The following is a 17,156-nucleotide window of genomic DNA, read 5'->3' as shown; positions in this document are numbered from 1 at the left end:
TTGATGTTGTCCAAGCAAGCTTACTGCACTGTCAGCTGTTGGCTGATGTTGTTCCAGTTCTGTTTACTTACAGGTTGAAAAAAGCAAGCGGGGTTGATACAGAGATTAGCTTGTATTTGAATTCACCAACTGGAAGATCTTTGTTTTTAGACTCTATTCTTGCAGAAATGCTGGCAACTCTCCTATCTGAAAATATACTGCGATACTTGCCCAAAGTTTGTTGTTTTAGCAGACATCCCTGCCAGTTAACGTTTTGACTCAAATATCCATGGTAACAAAGGCAGAAGGCTAATAACAGCCTGGCATGAATAGTTCAAGATTGTTTCAGCTAACCCTGGCCCAGCCTCCTTCTTGTATGGGCATCGGCAAGTCCTTTTAGGACAACAGCAGCTGTTTGAGTTACTAATGATTTAAAAAAATCATTTTGTGCTGCTTCCTTTCTGGTATTCGGGAGTGAGATGAGTCCTTGTAGGACAGAGGAGCGTTTAGGGCTGTCTTCCTCTCTGCTCCCTCCTTAAGGAGGTTGCAAAGAACAGAGGGAGGAGACAAACTCTTCAGGTGGGTTCTGTTCTATCCAAATGAAGAAGTCCATTTGGCACTGAACTCAAGAATGCAAAGCCTGTCTTGTAATTTGTTAATGAAATATAATAGATTTTAAAAAAAAAAAAAAAAAAAAAAGCAAACTTGTGCAGCTTTCCACACGAAGTTTCACACTGATGGTTTTGTAGAAGTGGAGAGTTTCATCTCATCTAGTTTTGCCTGAGACATATGGTTTTCTAACTCCATATATACACTGGTACCTTATGGGAACGAAGCACATGGATCTCGTGACATCTGCTAACAGAGACGTAGCGATGTGCAGCACTCAGAGGCCCATGTGTGGCTTTTGGGCTGCACGTGACTCAGTAGCAAGTCAAATACAGCTCTCATGCCAGAGCTGTACCACAGATGTCACTTACTCCAGATTTTTAGCTGGGAGGGGAAACCAGGACCCTTTAGGGATTGCTGAGAGCAGTATTGCTTCCTGGGGTGCAGCTGTGTGCTCAGCCCCGTGCCATCACACCGTGGAGGAGTGCAATCCCCTCGAGCGCTATCAGCACCTTGCTGCCAGTGCAGCAGCCCCACAGCTCTGTTCCCCCAGCTCAGAGGTAGGTAGGCAGCTCTTGGCAAGCTACTCAGCTTGTCTGAAGTGTCAGCCAAGCCGTGCACCCTGCAGGAGCTCGGTCTTCTGGGCTATGCGAACCTGCCCGGCCTTGGACTCACGGAGATCAGAGCGCAGCGGTTCCCGTGGCCAGGGGCACAGGCAGGGGTTGGCATCACATCACCCTAACGTGCTTTGGCTTCACAGCCCAGGCAGGCGTTAACTCCTTTGGAGAAGTCTGGTTTGATGCCCCAATTCACAGCCGTGTACCTACAGCAGGAGACCCACCAGGACATTGGTCTGCCTCTGCAACGCCTGCGGGATGCCAGAAACAAGCATGCAGGGTGGTACAAAGCCTCCTTTCAGAACAGTAGATGAAGTCAAATGAGAAGAGCAAATGTCAAGATATTGACAAAATATCTGACTTCTGGTATTTGTTACCTAGTGAGAAGCAGCTAAACAAAAAAGATCCAGAAATCTCTGAAACGTTTTTGAGTCAACTTATGTCAATAAGAACCCTTACTTGGGGTGCTTTTTATCTCTAATCTTTTTATCTCTAATCTATCTCAATTTCAAAATACTTCACTCACCATCCTAGTCCCCTGAAGGACAACCCCAGCTACCAACCTGTGCAACTGCTCCATGCTGAAAACTGCACCACACCTTGGTAATCCCTTCTGGGGGAGGGAAGGAAAGGCAAAAAGAAAAACCTCCTTTAACTAAAGCCCGGGATGATTTGGAGCCAAATATACGATGTTTAAGCAAGCATGTGTAAGTACAGTACACTTCACAGTTCATCACGCTATTAGTCATACTGGAGAACACATATTTTAAACTACCATTTCATATGCGTGTCCGCTACACATCTCCACAATTATCTCATACGCAAATTTCCCTATTCAATTGGTGGCATCATTTTTTCCACGGCCTCTCGATATTAAAGCTGCTCTCTGCACCAACTCTGATACATCCCAAATGCAACATGCTAGGTTTGTGAGTCAGCTCTGCACGCTGTAATATTATTGAAGCAAGACAAGGGAGGCACTTAAAAGGCTGTCACTTACAAGACCTACAAAGTAAGCCCACCTAAAATCGTTTTTCTGGATATTGCATTTAACAAAAACAGTACGGGCTCTCCCAGCTTGAATTAGCTGAGTGTTTCAACACTGACCATAGCTCAGAACAACGGAGTATCAAGTACGTTGAAAAACAAATACTTTTTCCTCTACAGTATTTAAACAGTTCAAGCAGTGCAATAATAGAAGAAGGCGTATGTGTTACACTGAAATGTTATTGAAGCACGCATCGTTTGTACTGTAGCAGCTCCTGTGGGTGCAGGTTGCAGTCACACTACGCTCCTTATAAACAGCACAAAAAATGAAGGTTCCTGCCCCCCTCAAATGATACAACCAATCTATTTCAGCTTTTTGACTACATTTGCCAAGTTCTATGCTACTCTTTATTTCTGGTGATACATCGCGTCACTGTTTCATGGCAAGATTTCAGCTTTCAAATACCCGAACTTCACTGAATGGTGAACTCGTTGTCTTTACCATTAGGTTACAGGACGTTACTTTTAGAACGTGGATTTGTGGTATGAAGGGAACAGAGCTCGGTTTTGCATTCTTATTCTCCAGCGTGTACTCCACATCCCCTCTCTGAACAGTCACGCTGGGCAGCTCACACTAGGAACATCTGTGAAAAGCAGAGCTGACAGGTAGAGGAGCACCAACTGTTTGGACAGCATGGCAGTAAGTTCAGAAGTAATTTTATAATGCCATTCATTCTGCTTACTGGCCTCGTGTAGATAGCTACAGTCAAACTTAGCTTTTATAGACTACGCATACCTTCTCTAAGTTTAGAAGCAGGGCAACTTAATTTCCTTTTGCAAGGAAAGTTTTCAAATTACTAAACCACTACAGCACACTTTAAAGGTTTGCGCAGGCTCCTACTACTTGCTGCTAGGAGAAAGGGAAAGACAGCTGCTGCTGTTTCGTTTCTCTTTTTTTGATTTGTTTCTTTTGCTGAACAACTTTAACTAGGATTTACACCTAGTTTCTTCTCAATAACTAACCCCAAGGAGACCAACCAGTCATTTACAATAACTATTCTTTCAGCTCCTCATTCATCACAACAATCCAGTCATTTTAAACAGACATGATACATGAACTTAACTCTTCAGAACCAAGTAAACTGTAATAAAGCATAAAACTACAGTTTTGAAGAACCTTAAGACAAAGGACTGACCAAGTAACCAGTTAATCAGCACAACACCAACTGTGATAATTTCTATCATCATATACAGTCCTGCGTTTTGGGGGAGTCCTCTATCTGTGACTTGGATTGTATAAAACAGCTAAGACATTCTCAGATAATTTCTGCATTAGGTGATCCTTCTGCATTTCACTTGGCACAAGTGTTCACTAGGTTGGAGAACAGGTGTGTTGTCTAATGCATTTCATAAAAAGAAGGGAATTTATTGTACCAACAACCCAAATATGCCACAGAAGCTCCATATGGTGGACCAGCAGAGATTTATTTTCGAGCCAGAGGTGCCAGCAGACAGCTTACACAGCATGATTTAAACTGCACTTAGTGGAGCTTGCATGGCATTTTCTTCTCCATTGCTGGCCTCCATATTCTGTCCCTTTTCAACATACTGTACTAAAAGAAACTTAACAGATTTTTTCCTTGTCCCTTTCCCTTGTAGCTCTGCAGGTGTGTTCTGCATCACTTCTTCAGTTAAGGACTCATTTTCAGGGGCAGTTTTTTTCTCTTTGTAGTCAAAATGAAGAGGGAAAATTGGGGGGAAATAGGAGGCACACTGTACAGCTTTGTTCAGGGACGCTACCTCTGCGACTTTAAAAAACGTACAGAAGGACAAGAGAACAGGGGTTCTGCTTTCCTGATATTTCCCTTCTAGCTCCCAAAAGCAGTGGCTTTGTCTTTAGCCAGTTAGAAGCAAGCAATGGATAAAACTTTACTTAGAGAAAGTAAAATATACCCAAAATCCAGCCTACAACGTCTAATCACTCTGTTTCCAGGTGCTTTCCTTATTCCCTACATCCTCTTCCTAATCATTGCTGGGATGCCCCTCTTCTATATGGAATTAGCCCTGGGACAGTACAACCGAGAAGGAGCTGCCACCGTGTGGAAAATCTGCCCGGTGTTCAAAGGTAGGTGTCACTCTGCTCAGGGGAAAGGCACCCAAAGGTAAGTGTCCCTCTGCCCAGGGGAAAGGCACCCAATACGTGCTCCTCTGCTCAGGGGAAAGGCAGAGCCAGGGTGCCGCACGCCTGCACCAGCAACGGAAAGGTCTCTCTCATCTCGCCCCAGACAGCCTGATATTTGCTGACCTTTCCCCAACCCTTGGAGTCAAGAGCCTTTTTGTTATCACAGGTGGAGCAGAAAATGAGAAAAAGCCAGAGAAATCATTGTCAAGGTTATTGCTGAGGAGCACAGTGAGCAGGAGGAGCAGCTCAGCCCTGTGCCCCTTTCCCCTGCCTAACAGGGATGGGGGCAAATGGCTTTACCTAGGGGGAGGGAAGGGCTGGCAGTGCAAAGATTAGAAATATCAAATCCCACCCAGGTCAGTCCTGTGCTGTCTCCCTACGACGCACGGCCATTGACCCTGTTCAGCTCATTTTGTGGAGCTTTCTCTGCCAGAGCACGAGTCGAGGCAGGCTGAAACACTGAAACGGAGCTGTGAAGGCTTCAGTTCGGCCACTAGATCTGTGGCACTGAAGCTTGGCTTTCCTGGCTATGAAATGAGGGCAATGATTATGATAGCTTATTTAAACTGGTTTTCAAATCCAGCAACGAGAAGCATTTATTAAAGCCTGAGCATTATCGCTACCAAGTGCTTTCCTCTAGCATTAACTCCCCAGCATCACTGAAGTGAAGGCTGCGCAGTGCTGCCTTGTGCGCCGAGCTGCAGTTGTTGTGCAAGGAATAGCTGGGGCTAGGTGTCCGGGGGCACCGAGCTGGGGTAAAGGGATGTCTCTGGGTGAAGGAAACCGTATATGCTTTCTGTACATGAAACGTATCCTTTAAAGAGCCTCAAGATTTTTCTTAAGCATTGCTTACCAGCAGAACTCGTGAGCTACCCCTCTACCAGATCATATGTAAAATCATAAGCAAAATCTTTGACACGGAGCTCTCTGAAATAGCTGGAATGAAACCACTCAAGCTTGCCTGATCCTAGAAGCTTAAAATTCAGATCATGTTCATCCCGTGACTGACAAAAGCTGAAGAGCTTAACAATGGCAATCCAAACTTGGCCGATCCGGTGCATGGATATAGGTTACACTGAGTAAATGTTAGACTTCTTCCTCAAAATAAAGCTTTTCTCTTCCAGGAGGCTAGCTCTGCACAACAGGAGAACTGCATTTTTTTTTCATATCAGTCAAACCCCAAAACATTAAATTAGAGATATAATAAAAGATAGATAGGCAAGCTAAAAAAAATATGTGCCCGTAAATTTACAAATGAATTCACCTAGGTTTACCTAACCCTTCTGTAATGCCTTCATGGGAGCCAAAATTCATCCCAGCTCCCAGGAACATGCAGCCCCTTGCTCAAAGCTCCTGGGGGTGTTGGTTAATACTTTTGGATAGCAACAAGGATTTTGAAAACCTAACTACAAAAATTAGACCACAAGAATCTCAAAGTGTTTGAAAAAAAAAAAAGCACTGTGCTCAGAAGTAGTCAGTCTGTTGACTTCAGGACTGAAAAGATGAAGAGAAAGGGGAATAAAGTGCATTGCACGTGTAGCCTTGTTGACATTCCGGCTGTGTTTTTAAGCGGACGTATTCAAGGTAGACTAAACATACCTCACTGAGAGCTTTCAATGGTCTTCAGAGGATATAGAATAGCATCAGGTATTTGACTCCTTAAGTGCTGAATCCTATCTGCATCTCAGCACTAGTATAAACTCAGTACTGTTAAAAGCTCTGGTCAAATCTGATAAATTGCAAATATGTTCTACTGCTAAATTCTACTGCTTTTGTATTTTTTCTGGTTTAATTCAAAAAGCAAGCACAGTCTACGCAAATTTGTAACACCTTCTCTAAAAGAACAGCACTGTAGTGCTAATTTTAAATATGAATATTATTGCTGTGAACTCTAAGGACTCAACTACTGCTCTCCTAATGCATGCAATTAAAAATATACCCTGTAACCTTTGCAGCAGTGTTTTCATCTCTGCATTTTTCCAAGGCCTATTTTAGAGTGTGGGTGGTGCAGCACTACTTTAAAATAAAAGTTCATTCCTGAATATTCTTATGATTTCAAAGAAGCGACATTTAAGATACAGTTGATCCCGTATTTTTGAATCTTGATATCAAATATCCATCATTGTCCTCCTGAACAGGAAGAATTTCAGCAATACTTTCTTACAGAGATCATCCAATTTCAGTGCAACATACAATATTCACACTTCATATTTTACCATTTGTGTTAAAATTTAAGAATTACCCTCCTGGCTGATTTTTTCCCTATTGTTATCTATCCCTAGAGTTTGAGTGTTACCCCACTGGCTTCATTTAACCACCAAAGATTTTAAGATACAGTTTCATCTTTATTTACGCCATCTTTTCCCAATATTAGGGATGAGCAAGCTGGTTTATCTATTAAAAAACTCACAAAGAGTTGGTGTATAGAAGTCTCTGAACTCTTTCAGGGTCAGCATCTGTTTCTTACACAAATTGCAGCCCGAGGACTAATAGACAGTGTGTGCTGTTTATTTGTTCTATTAGGGAACACAAAAGCCTAATAACACCCAACTGTTAGGCCCCCAGTGCAGTATTTCTGCATATCTAAAATGGAGAAAAACAAAAATAAAGGTTTACACTAAGGTGCCGTGACAGTGCAGGGGTGATAGCCATAAAGCAGATGTAGTCTCCACCTGTAACACCAAATACAAATAACTTTGGGACAGGATTCAGGGATCAATGCTGCTCACACATTAATAATAGAACGCATTCAGCCAGGGTAAAACAAGCTTCCCCAAAAAATCTGGCAATAAACTTTTATTCTGTTCTAGCATTAGTATCAAAACTTCCTCCCAAACTATTTTAAAATGCACATTTTATGAGGAGAACGTGCACTCTCTGGGATTCTTTCACTTAAGAGGCGCTCTGAGCACACCTCACAGCATGCAAAAACACAAAGCAGATGCTCAAAGCCAATGGAGAATGCTTACGGGGGATTCACCAAGTGTGCCACCCAGCATTTACTAACCCTAAACCCAGGTTTAGGGTTACATTTTGCGATTATTTCAACTCTGTAATCCTGGGGAGGCAATGAATTGATCTGAGGGTCCATGCACAGCTTAGCCCCAAGCCTGATATTCACTAGGATTTACTGGCAAGCTCCTAACCCATTGGAGCCCCTCAGTGGAACAGCAGAGGCTGTTCTGGGCATGTTTTGAACGTAGTCACAAGCTGACGGACGCCAATCTGGACACTAACACTGGGAACGAGGCGGGAGAAGGATTGGTGCCTGTTCCAGACTAGCTCGGGGTAGGAGCATGAGGCACAGGGAAACCTCTCGTGCCTTCAGCTTTACTTTCCAAGGCAAGTTGCCAAGGACTCTGACATTATGAAGATGAAGCAAGTTTCACTCCTAACATGGGCTTGCAGTTCTGTGCATTGGAAGAAAAACAGCAACGGAGTTGTACAAGAGCAAATTTTGACATTGAGCTGCTTCATTTCTTTCTCTGGCAAACACAATTGGATTTCCTAACGGCTGCTCATTTTCCAGCCTCGTTCATGTAATTATTTGGTTTAAGGTCAATGACTCGTGTATGTAAATGACAAAAAAAAAAATGTTTTATTTGTCTGAAAACTTGCAATGAATTTGCAACTATGTGTGTGTGAGTACTCCACTAGTTGTGTTTGCATGTGCTGTTGCATGTAAAATGCAATGTATAATCTACTTCTCCTTTGTCTTTAGGTGTAGGCTACGCAGTGATACTCATAGCTCTTTACGTGGGTTTCTACTACAACGTTATCATAGCTTGGTCTCTGTATTATCTATTTTCATCATTCACATTTGAGCTCCCCTGGACGAACTGCAACAACAGCTGGAACAGCCTAAACTGTACAGATCCCAAACTCTTCAACGCATCAGTGCTTGGCAATGGCACCAAATACTCAAAGTACAAGCTCACTCCTGCTGCTGAATTTTATGAGTAAGTGTTGACTTGACTTTACTATTTATTTAAAATTCTGTGTCTCAGTGTGTTTCCTCTGGAAGGTAAAATAGGACAGCGTCCAGCCTCTAAAACAAGCATCAGAACTAATCCACTAAGGTTAAAATGCAGCTGTAATGTTCATTTGTATTCCTGTGTGATTAAGCCCCCTGCCTCTGCAAGCTTTAGTTTCCCTGGTACAAATGCAGTACTGACCACTGAGCAGTGTGGGGTTCCTACAGGAACCACAAATCAAGTTTGCCAGGGCAAGGAAACAGCAATATTGTGAAGACCACTGAGTGCCAAATGGAGCTGGCTCTCAGGCTTTAAAATAATGATTCATTCAATAGACTTTGCCTGGTTCTCCACTTGCAAAACACCTCAGAGCAGACCTGTTTGCTCAGCTGCCTCGGCAGTTCAATGAAGTGAGATGCAGCACTGAGCAGGCAGGAGAGCACCACAGTTAGAAAAAGCCAGGCTTCTTCTAAATCCTGAGTGAAAGAGCATTGTGCAATATGGGCCAAGACAGGCAAAGACACGCTCAAATCAAACATTCGAAATCAAAAGCAAAAAGGTATACGAATAAGTATAAAACAGTAATATTCTGTGTATAAATAACTGCACTGTGGGTCCCCAGAGAAAGGCAGCATTTGGTTAGGAGAAAGAAATGAGGGTGGGCATCAGGCTAACTGAATCAGCTGTTGAATAAATCCCAATAATCACTATTTCAGTGTGGGGAATGGAAGGCTATCAGGGCACACATCTGCTGAGCAATGAGCCCTGCCTTGCAGGAACAAAGGGACACCGCTGTTACCATAAACGTGGGATTCAGCAGGGAACTTAAGGTCTGAGTTCAGAACTGTGAAACGCTTGTGGCTGCTTGCTCTTTGCTGGACACAGCACAGTCCTCAGGAGCGGGACACAACCTGTTGGCCAGGCCTTGGGTAAACTAAATTACGTGCTTTGAAAACAGTTAATAAGGGGATTTGAGTTTAAAGGAACTCCCCAGAAGGACAAATAATGACTGCTAAAAAAAGTCTACTGCCCTTACAAAGACAATGTATGTGCTCATAAACCAAATGTAAAGAGAGCACTTAGAGCAAGAGGCGGTGTTGTGTATGGACAAAGAACATGACTTTGAAGTGAATTATAAAAAATTCTTCAAAAAAGTAACTATTATTAGAGAACTTTCATGTGAATGGCTTTTTTTTTTTAAAAAAAAAAGGTTTTCTTTACAGTTTTCTTGTGATTAAGCTTTTTTTAAAGCAAAATGCAATCCTCATTGTCTTGCTTTGCTCGTTTACTCTTTAAAGTGGTTCTCTGCATTTTCAGTTATCACATCATGCTTGGGGGACAATATTGTGTTTGTACTGGGTGGGGTGGTGGTGGAAACTATGCCCAGCATTTTAAGTTCCACTGATCTGGGAACAGCCCAGTCTGGGATTCTGCCTCCGCATCAACACTTGAAATATCAGGGTTCTTTCCTGACCATGAAATATTCAAGGTGCAGTTTTTAGAAGGTTAAAATAAAAAGGGAGTCTGATGTTTCATTATGATTTGATCCCTGAATTTTGGGGCAGTTCTTAATTCCCTAGGCCCCATACTCATAAGCAACTAGATTACATAGCAAAAATGAGAATAAACACCCAAGTAATGCAATCTATGACATCTGCTTCCCCATCTGTAAAAACAGGGAATCACAAGGGGCATTATGCTCACTTTTCCAATATTTGGATTAGCTCATCAAGTCCAGCTGTAAAGCTCAGGTGTGGACCCAAACACGCAAAGTTTGTGTGTTCAGATCGACCCTGAGAAAGCCAGCCCAATTCAGAAAACAGTGTTTCATCTCTTCTATCAAATAACTGCACTCACTCCCGTCATCTTTTTACAAAAGGGAGAGCTGAATCTTCCCATTGCAAAGCTTCATATTACACACAACAGGGTCAGGAAGTAGGAGCGATGATGTACATGTTAAATTTGCATCAATACAGCAGGCTTACAGAACGCTGCACCATTTCTAGATGCAGTAGATAAATAACTGATCCTTCCTCAGTAATACTCTGGACGTGTAAGAGGTTTTGTTTGTTTGTGTTTTAAATAACAGCATCATGAAGACACTGCTTTCTAAATCATAGAATTGTGTTTACTTTCTTAATGTCCATCCTGCTATCCAGTCTTGTAGGATGTAAGCAAGAGCAGAAACAATTACTTTGGGGGCAATAGATTTAACAAGGCAGATTTCAGAATTTGAGTTTTTAGTAGCTACATAGAGAAACAAGGAAACAGAACAGCTACTTTTATACCAGAGGGAAATCATGACAAACTGTGCCCCGTGAAACATCAGTGGGATACCTGTGGAAGCCTGGCCTCTGCCCCCACACAACACAGCACGATAGCCAGAAATACCAAAACAGGGCTCAAAACCAGCAATAGCACTGGTGCCCAGAGTGAAAATGGCAGAGAAAAGGAGTGATTTTGTCCATGGGTGTGAAAATACTGGTCTGTTACTTTTCTCGGTATTACCCAGGTATATGGGAGACCCCCCAGCTGGGAGCATTCAGGGGTATGTTTTCAGCTGTAGCAAGCAGCAGAATAAGAGCACGCTGCTCTGTGTTAGAGGGATGCACCACAGCCTGTGGGAATCGATATGGAAAAATTGTTAAGGATGCTAGATGCTCAGGCACTTAAACCTTCAGCCTCAAGACTTCATGGGAAGGGGCACAGCTTGAACCTGTTTCTTTAGGTTGTGTGCTTACATCAGGAATATATGCAGAGTGATGTAAACAGGGCGATCTGAAACACTAGCCATCTATTTTGCAGTGGGAGGTCCTTCCAAAACAAGCCCCACGCAGACAGCTGGTGTGGTTTCACTTACAGGGAAACAGAGACTTGTTCTCTCTTTGGGACGTGAGTCCGTCACAACACAAAGCTGTTCTGACCGCAGAAACAGAGTAGATGACTTCCTAAAACCACGCAGCTGCCAGGGCTGTCTCTCCTTCTCTACCTCCACTGGCGCAGGAAAAAACTGTAGGAAGAGGTGGGAGTGCTGTGATACAGCGTTTCATCCAGTGCTTCAAGAAAAGCACCTCTAAGTTCAACAGGCACACACTGATTCTCACCGCTTGTATTGAGAGAGAGAAGGGAAAACTTGCTAAGGAGCGAGGCCAGACCTCTCAGCTGTCCCGTGTTTGGCAGGGAGGGAGAGCAGGGAGAAGCCTCTAAGCCTCAGACTTGGAAGAAACCACTTCAAATTGTAATTTCCGTGTCAAGGCATGACAGAAGCACTCTGGAAAATGCGTCTGGATTTTGTTTTCAAGCCGTACGAGTTGGGCAATAATTCGGGTCGAAGCGGTTCTACCCATATGCTTTCTAGAGAGCATTTGGTTCCCCTGTCTGGTTTCAGTCACTCGGGCTCTCTCCAGGCCAAGATGCCATTGACGTCAGTGGACAGTTGCTTCAAGCAGGAGCACAGGATGCAAGAGGACCTCTCCGATACCTCATCAGGGACCGTTAAAATCAATTACAAAGTATTTGCACACTGCAAACTTAGCAAAGCAAAAACTCCAAAATCTGATAAAACCTGGTGCCCTTCTGCTCATAACACTCAGTCATAACAGAGACCCAGCTAGGACCGAAATGCCAATTCCACGTTTCTTTGAGATGCACGTTAATTACTCCCCCCTTTCGTGGTTTGGAACTAAACACACACAACGCTAAAGACATCCTATCCATTCAGTACATGTTAAAGTAATTCATAAAAAAACATTTTTGGGAAAACCGAAAGCCCATCACTCAAAAAACCATTCCTCTATCTGTTCCTTATCTCTCCTGTGTAAGTATTTGATCTGAATATTGGCATACTTTATATTTGTTCTCCATTCTTGTGCCAAGGAAGATTTTGTTACCATCTTGCTTTCATGTATGCAATCAAACAACGCCAGTCTGGAGGAACAAAAGCACTATTCTGCTCACGAGGCACTGTGCCTGTTAAAAACCCGTCATCTGTTGCAGGAATGAATCCGGACAGTTTCTTAAACAAAATATTAAAGTAATCACCAAATGCATTGAGCTACAGCTATTTTCCTCTGACAGGACTTTTTCTCAGCGCTGTAATCCATTCCTCCTGCGTAAGAAATAAAACATTTTTATAGGGAAATTTTCCTGCCAGACTCAGTAAAGGAAATTAGCAGAACTCACAAATGTTTCCAGATGTGAGTAATTGCAAAAAGGCTATCTAAGAACAAGGAACAGACAACATTTAGTCACAGCAGTCGTATCATTTATAAACATTAATTTCTGGGGAGCGTGTGAACCAAGAATCCCTGCAAAGATCCGCACTGTGTCCAGCAAAGGTTACTTTTAGAGACCTTGAGCTTTGTGCTTTGGGGCACCAGTCTTTCCAGGGACCACCACCACCGGCCAGCCGTCGCTCAGTGCTCCAGTGGCAGACGCAGACATCTCCCTGTATTAACTGGGGGGCAACTGCTCCAAATGAGAGAAAACACCAGTTCAAGAGCAAACATAAACAATTCTGCTTAAAATAAGAACTGAATCAAGGAAGACCTAATGACAGTGGGTAGCCCTGTATCCTACTAATGATGTCTGGTAAAGAAAGACAAGCTTGTGCTAAACCTGACCAGCAATTCTCAGTGATGTACTGCTTCCCAGGACACCAAACCTCCTCTGAATACATCTGTCAGCTCCTTTAGGAGGTTTTTCAGGCAGCACCCACACCCTATAGACATGTCTGAGAGCTTTGGTAAGCAATGAGAAAGTAAGAACCTCTGCAGCCATCTAGGCTTACTCATCTTTTGAACCTTAATTGCAAGAAAAGAGTCATCAGATGTTTCTAATCTCTGGGTAGCAGTCATTTGTTTACTTTTTCTCTGAGATCACGCAATCCAAGGCTAATGATAATTCTAGCCAGGCTCTGGGCATTCACCCTCAAAAATCCCCTGAACGTAACTGAAGAGCTCCTCTGATTTCACCAGGCTTAGAATCAGTTACACGTAGGCAATATATGAGCCCATCACTAAAATAGCAATGGACAAACTACTTCAGATATTAGTGTATTAGTACTACGTTAATTTCACAGGTATACTTAGGAGGTGTTTGAGTGCCTCGTTTATATGTCCATAGTCTGAGACTAACACCCGTGCATCCCTGCACATCATGTATTTGCTTTTTGGCTGTAGATGTTTTTGGACTCAGCTAAGTAACTCAGCAATCTTTCTCTTTTTGACTCAGTATACAGAAATTTCTGGTGCAAGTATTTATGCAAAAAAAGGCTTATGAAAAAAAGGCTATTCCAAAAATATTTACATGCGCAGCTTTGAAATTTGCTTTTCATGTACGCTCACATCTTCTCCATTTGTTGACCATTTACTTACACAAAGAGAAAAGAAATGAAATGTGAGAACAATGGGAGTCAATCCGTGTAAGTGTGTACACATGTTCTTAGGCTTTGGACAGCTTTATGGAAATGATTCCTAAACCACAACAAGCCTTTTTACAACAAGTCCGGAAGACTGGAGGAATAACAACTTTGCCAACTTACATTTCCAGAGAGTTTTCTTGAGATATTGCAAACGTCAGGAGCAGCACTTTGTGCTGCATGCAACCGGCTTGCTTTGTGCTAGCTTGTAGGGGGATTTCTAACAGCTCATCTGCACACAGAGAACCCGATACAGCTTGGTGGGGGTACCAGACTCTGAGCAATGGCAGCTGAGGACACTGCTGCAGCACCTCTCCCCTAGATTACCTTGCATTTGACATCCTGGCAAGCAGAGGCAGAGCCTGTGGAATATTTCCATCCCCGTGTGTGTTGCTCAAGGCAAAGGCAGCAGAGGTGTCTCCTCCAGCATCCTACATTTTGCTGTCTGTAGGGGAACAGAAATGCTGAACCTGCCAGTTAGGGACTCTGGCAGCTGGGGGAGCATGAGTGCTCTGCTTTGCCTATAACCTCAAACAACAAACATTTTTTTCAGGAGTTTTGTACTTGCTGGAGCTAGTAAGGGGTAAAATTCAAGCCTTTCCATTCTTTCTGCAAATCTTAATATAATGGGTGGGTTTTGGAAACACCTTCTTCAGAGCACTGTGCGGACTTGAATGTGCTGAGCTGTGGCACAAACAGCAGGGGAGGTCGCTATCATTAGGTTAATGGGAGAATTAGGCAGAGTAAAGGCTTCAATGAGTGGAGATAAACATTCTCAGGGAACGAGGAGTTTAGTCCTGGTGGCCATTTATAATTTCAGAAGTATGGTGATTCAAGAAGAATCACAGTTCCATTCAGTTCGAATCACAATGGGCCAACGAGGGTACCACTGGCAAATCATTTGTTGTAAGTGATTCCCCAAACCTAGCTTGAAGTCCACCATAAAGCTCCATTCTCCAACACAAGAGGGAGCTGAAATATCTTGAGGCTAACCCTGTTGGGCTTTGCTGACTTCACGTGGAGCCATTCACCTCTCCCTGCACCGCACTGTAGAAGTGCAGCCCACAAACACCCCGTGTTCAACCTGGATGAAGCCAGCTGAGGCCAGCTGAGGTTGTAGCAGAAGCTCAGCCCCACACAGCTGCAGATGTCTGCCTTGTGGATGCAAACTGCAGCAGAAACTGTACAGCTGAACTTAAGCAGTGCTGTACTTGAAGTTGTAACACCAAGAGCCTGGCTAACTTTGTGCAAAAAGAATGCCATCCAAGGCTGCTTCCGATAGCCTTCCACAGACAGAAGGAAAACCTGTATTTTATACTCTGAAGGAAACTGGCAGCAATGATGATTGAACCATGGTTGCACAAATATATAAAATGCAAGAGATGTATGTAGGAGAGCCTTCTAAATGAGCCAATTACCATGCCTCAAATTGCTTTCTAAATCGAGTATGTATTTTAATTTCTATAGATTGCACACCGTATACACTGTCAGTCCTTCTGGAATCTTCAGTCTATAAATTTGCATTAAGTTTTAAATCATTAAAACTAGCCTACCTACTGGAATAGAGAACAGAGCTCACGAGATCAGGACTGTATGTATTTATAGCTCAGCCAATTTTCTGCTATTTATTCTATGCAAGCCATTTGGGTTTGATCCCTCAAAAGTGACTGCTAGCTTGTAAAAGTACTTGGCCAACTCCCTGCGTTTTATTTTTGAAAGCTATAGCCCATTCATTTTGCATTCACAGGTGTTCATGTCCAAAATGTTCTCATCTAAAATTGTGGGCTAGCAGTCATTTCTGAGACAACCCTGCACTCAGAAACGATGTCTACAAACACTAAAACCAAAAGATTTCGTTTCTAATCAAAGTTTTCTGTTGGAAGAATCTCAGTTTGCCAGACTGTAAAGTAAATCTGTAACTTAACTTACTGATTTACTGATAAATCAATGAAGTTTTTCCAGCTAAAATCTGATACAACACATTTAGAACTTGTTTGGATGAATGACACTTCTATTGATCCCATCCAATTTATGCAAATAATTTTTACATTAACTTTAAAAAGAAAGAATGACCCTATAGAATTGTGCAATCATATTTGTATTGAAACCTAAAATTATATTTGATTTGGGATCAGAAGAAGGCTTACTCCAAGACCTTTAACTTGACCTGTTTGTATAAAACCTTTTAAATTTCCACAACAGTCATGGAAGTCTCCCCAGGGATGAATTACATAAAAGGCTCCTTAGAAAATCCTTAGAAAGAATCAATCTGACAAAGTAATGTAGGAAAATGCAACATCTAAAGCTCTTACCCTGTTTTCTGGCTATGGATTGCATGTTTTGGAGTGAACAACACAGAGGAGTTTTCAGATCAAGACCCTTAGCATTTCTTTTTCCTTTGTGTGGTTCCTTGTCGATACTTAACATTCACCATTTCCATATGGAATAAATTCTAAATTGCTGAGAGTGGAGACAAAATGAAGGATTGTTATAATCCTCACTCTATAGAAGGGAACACCAAGACATGGGGAAGAAGTGGTTTGCTCCTAGTCAGACATTATTGTAGCTATGATTCCATCAGTTACCGAGTCCCTCTGAGCAGCTGCCCGCTGCCTCCTTGATGATTTGCCTTTTGTAGGGTTTATATGTGAATACCCCACAGCTGTTGGCTCTCTGGCATCTGACACCAGACTAAAGAGGAACCAAGCTCTGCACAAAGACAAAACAGAAGACAGGGATCCAGCAAACAACCTGCCATTTGCTGATTTCAGCAGAGGTGAACTGCTTCCCTTTGGCTGAACGTGGTGTGAAAGGAACGCAAGAACTGGTGCCAGAGCTGTGAGCTGGCTTGGGGAGCCTTCCCAGCAGGGAGCACTGGGCAAGAGAGGACCAGAATAAATCTCCCAAAGAGAGAAGCCAGAATGCAGCTTCAATCTGAAATGCCTTCACATTCACGCTCCTCTTGCAGATAGGCAGACAGACTCTTGGGACCTATATTTACAGTGATGTACAGTCTCAAAGTCATTGCAAATGTAATTTACACTGCCTTACAAGGAAAGTGGTCTTAGCATAAATCAGGCTCCTATGCACAAATGCCTGATTAAAATTTTTTTTAAAAAGTTCGTTTCTTACTAGCTCCTCTTTTCTTTTGCTCAGCACTGTACGTCCCTGTTCTGTTTTCATCAGTTCATCTGTTAGTGGCTGTTCTCCATCCTTCCCCCTTGTAATATTTTTTGTCCTTTTTTGCATGTCTCATCTACTTTCATTCTTCTTCTCAACAATGAAAATCTGCAGGCAAAATACTAATTCTAGGTACCTTACTGCCTCTGTTTTTGCTTTTTCTCTGATTCAGAATTATTCTAAATTCACAGATTCTGTGAATTACGAGT

General features: G+C 42.7%; 1 protein-coding gene across 1 annotated transcript in view; it reads left to right on the top strand.

Moving 5' to 3' along the window:
- SLC6A2 (solute carrier family 6 member 2) overlaps positions 1-17,156 on the top strand; it is a 65,497-nt gene that overhangs the window by 16,123 nt on the left and 32,218 nt on the right. Inside the window, exons 2-3 of the mRNA XM_084294792.1 lie at positions 4,186-4,317; positions 8,096-8,333. Coding sequence (XP_084150918.1) covers positions 4,186-4,317; positions 8,096-8,333 — 370 coding nt within the window. The remainder of the gene's footprint in view (positions 1-4,185; positions 4,318-8,095; positions 8,334-17,156) is intronic.

This window comes from Netta rufina (assembly GCF_964035555.1).
Source record: "Netta rufina genome assembly, chromosome: 13".
Taxonomy (NCBI): domain Eukaryota; kingdom Metazoa; phylum Chordata; class Aves; order Anseriformes; family Anatidae; genus Netta; species Netta rufina.
This window is presented reverse-complemented; position numbering and strand designations above follow the sequence as displayed.